The sequence below is a fragment of the Bubalus bubalis genome, chromosome 3 (genome assembly GCF_019923935.1).
Source record: "Bubalus bubalis isolate 160015118507 breed Murrah chromosome 3, NDDB_SH_1, whole genome shotgun sequence".
Taxonomy (NCBI): Eukaryota; Metazoa; Chordata; class Mammalia; order Artiodactyla; family Bovidae; genus Bubalus; species Bubalus bubalis.
This window is the reverse complement of record NC_059159.1, coordinates 48,972,290-48,982,410: the sequence shown is the minus strand read 5'-3', so window position 1 is coordinate 48,982,410 and position 10,121 is coordinate 48,972,290. Positions and strand designations below refer to the sequence as shown.

The following is a 10,121-nucleotide window of genomic DNA, read 5'->3' as shown; positions in this document are numbered from 1 at the left end:
CAACCAGTCCCATCACTTCATGGCAAATACATGGGGAAAAAATGGAATCAGTGACAGGTTTTATTTTCTTGGGCTCCAAAATCACTGTGGATGGTGACTGCAGCCATGAAATTAAAAGATACTAGCTCCTTGGAAGAAAAGCTATGACCAACCTAGACAGCATATTAAAAAGCAGAGACGTCACTTGGTCAACAAAGTTCATCTAGTCAAAACTATGGTTTTTCCAGTAGTCATGTACAGATGTGAGAGACCATAAAGAAGATTCAGCACCAAAGAATTGATGCTTTGGAATCGTGACGCTGGAGAAGACTCTTGAGAGTCCATTGGATTGCAAGGAGATCAAACCAGAGGAAATCAACCCTGAATATTCATTGGAAGGACTGATGCTGAAGCTGGAGCTCCAATATTTTGGCCACTTGACACAATAAGCAGACTCATTGGAAAAGATCCTGATGTTGGGAAAGACTGAGGACAGGAAGAGATGGGGTGGGGGGCAGATGATGAGATGGTTGGATGTCATCACTGACTCAATGGACACAAATCTGAGCATACTCCAGGAGACAGTGAAGGACAGGGAAGCCTGGTGTGCTGCAGTTCACAAAGAATTGGACACAGCTTAGTGACTGAACAACAACCTCAAGCAAGCTATTTAATCTTGTCATACCTCAGTCGTGATGCTTAAAGAGGAAAGCATTTTGCACACAGAGGTTGTTGAGTTACCTCTTCTATATATCATCTGTCTATCTTCTCTTCTCTCCTTGTCTTTCCCTTTCTCCCTCTCTTACTTTCTCTCTCTCACCTGATATATTTATTTATTACTAAGGAGATATAGTCCCCTTGTCTCAAAAACTGGTTTGGAAAACAAACATTGCCCAGCACCACAAAGTTTATGAGTTTGTTTTTTCCCAGAAAAGTTCACTGCTTGACAAAGTCCAGGATTCAAGTTACCTAAATGTTGACGGTGGCCATGAACTCTGGCCCAGCCCTCTGTTTAGGAGGGTATAAATCTCAGCTGCTTGGGTCTTGCTCCATCATCAGCACACAAAGGCCTCAACTAGCAACATGAAGTTGGGTGGTCTCTTCCTCCTGGCCGGTCTCCTCACCCTCAACACAAGGCTCCAGGCAATTGGTAAGTCTTGTCCCACCTTTCAGAACAAGAGAGTCAGGAAGTGGGGAATCTAGGACTGTCCTGTGCAGTCTAAAGAGGGGATGGAGCGGGGATGGGTAAACATGGAGAACAGTCCACACAAGAAGACCCTGAGGCACGCTTTAATTTTCCCCACGAGTCCCCATGCCAGCATCCCTCTGTGTCTGCCGACCTCCTCTCTTCCTTTCTCCAAAGGCCAATGTCTCCATTTGTACTGCCCTCACCTCCTCCTCTGACTCTGCTTCATCAGCTTCTGGGTCTCTCCCCAGTATTTCTAACCCTCTTCTCTCCATTTGATTCTGCTGCTGCTGCTGCTAAGTCACTTCAGTCATATCTGACTCTGTGCGACCCCATAGACGGCAGCCCATCAGGCTCCCCCGTCCCTGGGATTCTCCAGGCAAGAACACTGGAGTGGGTTGCCATTTCCTTCTCCAATGCATGAAAGTGAAAAGTCAAAGTGAAGTCGCTCAGTCGTGTCTGACTCTTAGCGACCCCATGGACTGCAGCCCACCAGGCTCCTCCATCCATGGGATTTTCCAGGCAAGAGTACTGGAGTGGGGTGCCATTGCCTTCTCCGCCATTTGATTCTACCTACAAGCAAATAAATTCCCGCATTGCTGAGACAACATTTTTCTGAACCCTCTTCTGTGTTCTCTTTCTTTCTTCCAAACCACTGAGCCCTGAGCCTTTCCAATGTATCTTCAACTACCACCATTACAGTCAGCCCTGATACCAACCCCCCCCAACTCCACTCTCCAAAGGCACCAGTACCTTCTTGGTTGACAATCTAATAATTTTTCTCAGTTGTCAATCTCTTTGGTATCTCTGCAGAACTGACGCTGTTCAGGATCTATTCAGTCAGAAACTCTCTTTGCTTTCTGATGGCTTCTCTCTTTGCTCCTCCTTTCCTGTGCCTTTGGCTTTCTTTTCTTTCTACCAACACCACCCCCCCCCACCCCCAACCTTACAGACTTACAGTCAAACATGATTTCTCTGGTTGCCTTGCTCCTGCCTTGAGCTCAGTCACTAAGTCGTGTCCCACTCTTTGAGACTCCATGGACTGTAACCCACCAGGCTCCTCTGTCCATGGGATTTTCCAGGCAAAAGTACTGGAGTGGGTTGCCATTTCCTCCTCCAGTGGATCTTCCTGACCCAGGGATCAAATCCATGTCTCCTGCATTGGCAGGTGGATTCTCCACTATTGCGCCATCTGGGAAGCCTGCTCCTCCCACTCCGATGTAATCAATGACCAGTCTTTGTGAAATCTTCTTTCACAACTTCTCTTCCAGCCTTTCCAAACTGACCTGTACCACCCTAGTTACATACCTGGACCCTTGCAATACTCTTGGAACTCTCTCTCATCCAAAACACGTATTGTGTGTTGAATTCCAGCCAACTCTATGCATGAATGTGAGATTGTTCTTCCCAAAGTGAAGCTCTAATCAGGTGACTGATTTCCTCAAAATGCAAATGTGTTCTCTTATGTGACGACCTCCCCAACTCCTGCCTGTGGAAATCTCCTTAATCCTTGAAAGCCCCACTGTACTGGCTATTTCCACCATAAGCATAATGGACATACTCATTCCTTCTAGATTAGGGCAGTAGTTCTCAAAGTTTAATATGACAAGAATCATCCAAGGGGCCTGTTAAATTGCAGACTGTGATTCAGGTCTGGAGTGGGGCCCAAGATTATGAATTTTTAACAAGCTTCACGGTGATGCTAATAACCCTGGCCAACAGACTACATTTTAAGTAGAAGAGACTCTGCCAGCACTTTTGAATCACCCCAAAAAGCTTGTTAAAAGAGACCAATGCCAACATCCTCTGCTCAGGCTCTCTGAGGTCTCTAGCTTTCTCTGTGTGGGGTGTGTGTGCTTACTGAGATAAAATTTACCATTTTAAGGTGTACCACTCAGTAGTTTTCGTATATTCACATTGTTGGGCAGCCATCTAGCTATCATCTAGCTGTAGCTCATTTTCATCACCCCCAAAAGAGATCCCATGCCATTATCCAACTCCCTGTTCTGAACTTCCCCCACCCCTGACAACTTCTAATCTACTTTCCATCTCTAAGCATTTTTCTATTCTAGATATTTCATATAAAGGAAGTCATTTAATAATGTGATCTTTTGTGTCTGGCTTCTTTCACTATTTTCAAGGTTCGTTTAAGTTGTAGCAGCTATCAGTACTCCACTCCTTTTCATGGTTGGATTGTGTGGATCTACCAGATATGATTTATATATTCATCAGTTGATGGACACGAGTTATTTCTACTTTGTGGCTAGTATGAAGTTAATGCTACTACGAGCATTTGTGTGCGAATTTTTGTGTGAACATATTTTCAATTCTCTAGGGTAAAATTCGGAGAAGGCAATGGCAATCCACTCCAGTACTCTTGCCTGGAAAATCCCATAGACAGAGGAGCCTGGTAGGCTGCAGTCCATGGGGTCGCTAAGAGTCGGACACGACTGAGCGACTTCACTTTGACTTTTCACTTTCATGCATTGGAGAAGGAAATGGCAACCCACTCCAGTGTTCTTGCCTGGAGAATCCCAGGGGCGGGGGAGCCTGGTGGGCTGCCATCTCTGGGGTTGCATAGAGTCAGACACGACTGAAGCGACTTAGTAGTAGTAGGGTAAAATTGCTAGGAGAGGACAAAAAATTGCTAGGAGTGGACATAGTTACATAGCACGTCTATATTTAATTTTTTGAGGAGCTGCCAAGCTGTTTTTCACAAAGCCTGCACCAATTTAACCGCGATCAACCATCGAGAGTTCCAATTGCTCCCATATCCTTGCCAAAGCTTGACACCTGACGTTTGATTATTGCCATCATAGTGATTGTGAAGTGGTATCCCACTGTGGCTTCAATTCACATTTCCCCAGTGACTAATGATGTTGGACACTTTTTCATATGCTTAATGATCATTTGCATATGATGTATTCAAGAAATAGCTATTCAAGTCCTCCTTTTGCAAAATACAAGTGTTTGTCCTTTTCTTGCTGAGTTGTAGGAATTCATGATATATTCTGGATATTAGACTGTTATTAGATATATGATTTGCAAAGATTTTCTCCTAGTCTATGATTTGTCCTTTCATTTACTCGATAGTGCTCTTTAACGGAAAAAAAGTCATTAATTTTATGAAGTGCAATTTCTTTACCGCTTTTGTTGCTTGTGTTTTGGGTGTCATTTCTAAGAAATCATTGCCCAATTCAAGGTCACAAAGATTCACACTGATGGTTCCTTCTAAGAGTTTTAAGTTTTAGCTCTTATAGTCAGGTCTTTGAGCCATTTTGAGTGAATTTTTGTGTATGTAGGTATATACTATGTATGCATGCATTTATGGTTTGAGGTAGTAATCCAAATTTACTTTTTTGTATGTGGATGTCCATTTGTCCCAGCATCGTTTGTTGAAAAAAAAAATCCCATTCTTTCCCCATTGAATGGTCTTTGTCAGTGTGTGTGTGTGTGTGTGTGTTTAAATCCCAGCTAATTCTCTAGCACAGTAATGGTTAAACCACTTCTCTCCACTCTTTTCAGTACCTCTTTCATGCCACTTTCTATCAAACATGTTTAATGTTGTGAATTCAGTCTGTTGAGAGCAAACTTTGATTTCCCATCCTGATTATTTCTGCCTTGCTGATAGGAAACCTGACTCATACCTCTATTACTGCAAATATCTAGTCCCTGTTCTTTACATATGGTAGGTATTTTTTAAAGAATAAGTTGATGAATTAGAAACAAGAGAATGAATGAGTAAATAAACTATGAACGAATGAATAAATGGCTGACTGTTAATAAAGGGTTATGATCCCCAGCCTTCCTCCACAAATTGGCAACAGCTTATGAAATCCTAAAATGTCAGAGACATGATGTCTCTGGAAGAATCTCTAGTCCAGCTCAGCATCCGCGTCATCTGGAGCCCTCATTAAAATATACACATATAGGATCAACCCTGGAGAACCTGAGTAATCAAGTCTGGACCAAGTCCTACTCTCTGTAGTTCATTTGAAAGCTCCCAGATGATTCTGATCATCAGCCACATTTGAGAGACTCACTCATCTAGTCCAACCTCTCTTTGCTTGCTCAAGCCACACACCAGACAACCCCCATTTACAGATGATAACAGGGAAAGTGAATGAGATTCATGGTGAGGGTGGCAGAAGCAGGTCAGTCACTGGCAGGACCCACAGTGAGAATCCTCTTGTAGATGGTGATGTGCTTGTTGGTTGAGATGTTCTTTTGCCCAAGACTTTGAAGCAGCTTTGAGGATCTGCCTCCGTCTTTCAACTCTATCTCTATGAGTATCAAGACTAAAATCCAATAAGTGCTTCCATCAGAAATAATTTCTTTGTTGATGTATGGCAGAAACACAATATTGTAAAGCAGTTAACCTTCAATTAAAAATAAATATTAAAAAAAAATAGTTTCTTGACCTCTAGGAGCTCAACTCTGTATTCAAGGTTAATTTCACTGAGTTGCATAACACAAGGGACCTGTGTGTTAATGGTAAACAACCCTGAATTCAGATCCGAATAACCCAGATCTTATTTACTGGAAGGGTCAGATGAGGTTCTATTGGAGCTCGTGTTTACACAGTGAAAGTCCTAGATCAAAGTGTATCCTGATGTTATTAGGACATGGTCATTCACAACATAAATAATCATGGTATTTAAGTGTCTCAACCCAGTCTTTTCTGATTGTGAAGGTGTCTGTGTGGAGCAGTGCCAAGAAGACTGGGACTGCACGGCAGGAGAGAAGTGCGTCAGCAATGGCTGTGGCCACGTGTGCTCACCAGCCCCACAAGCAAGTAAGGCTGAGCGCCCTGCCCGAATTCCTCAGCTCCACAGGAATATGCTTGGTCCCGCCCAACCTTTCAACTGCTTAACATACACACACCCGAATAGTTCAAACAGTTACCTTATACTAAGTTCTTTGAGTACTACCCACTACTCTGTGTGCTAAGCCTCTTCAGTCATGTCCCACTCTGTGCGATCCTATGCTCTGTAACCTGCCAGGCTCCTCTGTCCGTGGGATTCACCAGGCAAGAATACTGGAGAGGGTTGCCATGCCTTACTAGTCCTCATTTTGCTATCTCTCCAGTACTTGGGTTAGCTGACAATCCATTCTTAGTAGATTCCTCAGGAAGTTCCCATGGAAACAATGTCCCCAGTCTTCTCCATCAGTCACTGCATTGCTTCCCACAGATTTCTGCAGAGGCAGACACCTCACTGCTCTGGAGAATTTAGTGTTGTGTCTCCTTTCATCCACTCATATTTTGGAATTTGAGGGGATACCTTATTCTGCAGTTTTGTCGTCTGTGTGTTTTAAATGTGGCTATTTTGATAGCTTTGTGTGTGTGTTTATGGGGAGATTTTAGAAAATTCAAAAATGTATGCAATCTACACAATTAAAACCATTTTTCCAGAATCTGGCATTATTTTTGTTGAACAACTTCTTTTGCCTTTATGAAGTGTTTGCTTGATCCTTTTGCTCATTTTTCTGTTATGTTATCAGTTGGTGCTATTGATTTATGAGGAATTCTGGATGCAAGTTGTTTGTTGTATGCATGGATTATAAACAGTTTCTACTAATGTGGCTTTATTTTCACTCTCTTAATGCTCTCATTCAATGAAGAAACATTACTAATTTTAATGAGATTCCATCTGCCTATCTGTTTTAATGGTCAGTAATACTTCTGTGATATTTAAGAAATAATTGCCTATCCCAAGATCATAAAGCTGTTATAGTATCTTCTAGAAGCTTTATTGCTTTACCTTTTAATTAGGTCTATAACCTATTTGGAACAGATTTTGTTGTGTGGTATGAGGTAAGAGACAAGATTCCTTTAAAAAATATATATATATATACATATATATGAACAATCCAGTTAACCCCATTGCATTTCAGTTCTGCAGCTTTGCTTAAAATTATCTTATTTTCTTGATTATTGTTGGTTTGGGGGAAGCCATATAAACTTTTAGAATAAGCTTACCCATTTTTGTGAAAAATTCTTCTATGATTTTGACTGGGATAGTATTAACTTTATTGGGGTGGGAGAAATGATATGTTTATAACACAATCTTTTCATCCATAAACATGGCATCTCTCTCCATTTATAAAATAGCTAATTTTTTTTCTTAGTAGTATCACATACATTTCTGCACATAATTGGTTAGATTTATTTTTTGAATGTTATTGTAAAGGCATTTAAATTATTTATTTTCAAACTCAAGACTTCAACGTTTTTAACTGCATCTTTCCTCTTGTCAGGCACCTGTATTAATGAGTGCAGAGAAGACAGGGACTGTGGGGTAAAAAAAGAGTGCCTCCAAGTGGGCTGTCGGCATGTCTGCCTGCCTCTAGCTACAGCAGGTGAGTCCTGACTTTCTCCACCACCGTCTGTCCTGCGAGAGTTAGGAGCTTGGGGTTATCTACAGTTGCACAACTGTGTGGTCTCCCAGAGAAACACTGGAATGCCTGAGGAGTCTCTCTGTTCTTGCCCTTTGAGCAAAAGACTGGTCACCGCACCCTTTCTCCCTACATTGTGAAGTCTGGGAATGCTGGAAAAAAAAAAATCTCATTTAATTTTGCACAAGGAATGTTTACTTATTACAGAAAAGTCAGGAAGTACGGGACAAATTGATGGCAAGATGTGCCTATAAACATAGTTATGTGTATGCTCATATCCTTCCACATATATATTCTGAGGGTAAGGCCTTTGCACCACAATGAAGATCCCACGTACTGCAATTACCAACAGACGCAGCCAGAAAGAAAAAAAGAATGGAAGGAAGGAAAGAAGATTTTTAAAAAAGAGCAAGAGAAGAACTGGATGGGAGTTGGCAAAGTAAGAATGGGTGGAATAGAAGCCCTAAGAAAGAGAATAGCATATGCAAAGGTCCTGAGGCAAAAATGAGGATCATACATTTGAGATGAGAAAAGAAGATTGGTGTGGCTGGAGCTTCAAAACAAGGGAGAAGGCTGAGCCTCAGGAGACAGGCAGGGACCCAATTATGGGGCATTTGGCAGGACATGCTCCAAGGATTTTGGATTTTATTCTGGGTATAATGGGAAGCTTTGGAGGGTTTTCAGGTGGCTGCAGTGGAGAATAGATGGGATGCGGGAAGAATGGAAGTGGAGAGACCTAGTGGAGCATATTGTGGTTGTCAGGGCAGGAGATAAGCACGATTTCTATTGGCGTGAGTTTTTTCATGTCTGCAGGTAAAGTTTGTGTGTAGGAATCTGTTGCAGTTACTTCAATTTTTAAATGAATATTCAGTAAAGCAACAAATTAAAAATACAGCTTACCAGTGGATAAAGAAGATGTGGTACATATATACAACAGAATATTACTCAGTCATAAAAATGAATGAACTGATACCATTTGCACCAACATAGATGGACCCAAAGTCTGTCATACCGAGTAAAGTAAGTCAGACACAGAATCAGAAACATCATATGGCATCCCTTAGATGTGAGATCTAAAAAGACATGATGCAAATGAGCCTATTTACAAAACAGAAACTGCCTCACAGACTGAGAGAATGAACTTACAGCTTCTGGGTGGAAGGGGGAAAGGGATAGTTAGGGAGTTTGGGATGAATAGGTACATACTGCTATATTTTAAAAGCGTAACCAACAAGGACCTATGGTATAGCACAGGGAACTGTGCTCAATGTATGTGGCAAGCTGGATGGGAGGGAGGGGAGTTTGGAGGAGAATGGATACATGTGTTTGTATATGTATGGCTGAGTCCCTTTGCTGACCTCCTAAAACTATCACAACATGGTTAATGGGCTATACTTCAATATAAAATAAAAAGTTTTTAAAAAGGAAGAAAAAATATAGCTTCCCATGTTTCACCCATCTTAGCCTACTTATAGCAAAATTTAAGAAGTCCTTAATGAGTGCTTAATCAAGTAGAACAGATCAGTCTTGAACAGATCAGTCTTAAACCATCAGTCCCATTTAAATTTTTTTCGATTAAATTTTGATAAACAATTTAAGCTGCTTTAATTAATTTATTCAATTTTAAAAAGTACTTTCCACACCCGATCTAACACTCAGAACCTTCCAAAGTACTGCACTCCTGTAATAACAAATTAAACTTATGACTATAGAAAAATCAAGTTGTGTTAGACATGTCAATGTTCTCTGTTAACTTAGCCAAGTTCTCTTACATCTCTCAACTCAAAAATCACAAGCACAAAATAAATTGTTTAATTACACATTTTATATTAGAATTACAAGGATTATCTGTTATATACCCCAAGAGGCCATTAAAAAATGTAAGTGCTCTAAGTTCAAAATTATATACATGATTCCAGTGATTACAAATTTATGGCAATTCCCTGGTGGTTCAGTGGTTAGGACTCAGCACTTTCACTGCAGAGAGCTGGGGTTCAATCCCTGATTGGGTAACTAAGATCCAGCAACCTGCATAGAGCTGCCAAAAAAAACAAAAACCTTTTAATTAATCTCTGTGTCTGAATATTAATATTTTGGACCTGATTTATATATTTTTAAAATTAATTAATGAATTGTTTATTAACTTATTTGGCTGAGTTGAGTCTTAGTTGGTCCGCAGGATCTTCCTTGTATCACGCGGGATCTTTCCTTCAGCGCACAGACTCTAGTTGGGTCATGCGGGCTTAGTTGTTCCAAGGCATGTGGAATCTTAGCTTGCCACCCAGGGATTGAACCTGCGTTCCCTGCGTTACAAGGTGGATTCTTAACCACTGGACCATCAGGGAAGTCCCCACATCTTTTTAGGTTTAATTACCACCTTTGTGAGGCTTACCCACTAAGGTGCAGCGTTACTGTCTTATGCAAATTGAGATTACTGGGCCAATTTTATACGGTCTCCACCAGTTCATCATCCCAGCACTGGAGGATGCTTAGTAGACAGAAGCCAGCACCTCCACTGAGGGTGTAGCAAACATTCCTAATGGCTATGCTAGATTTTTCT

The 10,121-nt window shown here is 41.3% G+C and overlaps 1 protein-coding gene across 2 annotated transcripts in view; it reads left to right on the top strand.

The window, feature by feature from the left end:
* Positions 1-973: 973 nt before the first annotated feature.
* Positions 974-10,121, top strand: part of LOC102413537 (C-C motif chemokine 3) — a 36,815-nt gene continuing 27,667 nt past the window's right edge. For both annotated transcript variants that reach the window (XM_006048054.4, XM_025281108.3), the window contains exons 1-3: positions 974-1,129; positions 5,859-5,960; positions 7,424-7,525. In XM_006048054.4, the coding sequence (XP_006048116.1) occupies positions 1,063-1,129; positions 5,859-5,960; positions 7,424-7,525 (271 nt within the window). In that variant the 5' untranslated portion in view covers positions 974-1,062. The remainder of the gene's footprint in view (positions 1,130-5,858; positions 5,961-7,423; positions 7,526-10,121) is intronic.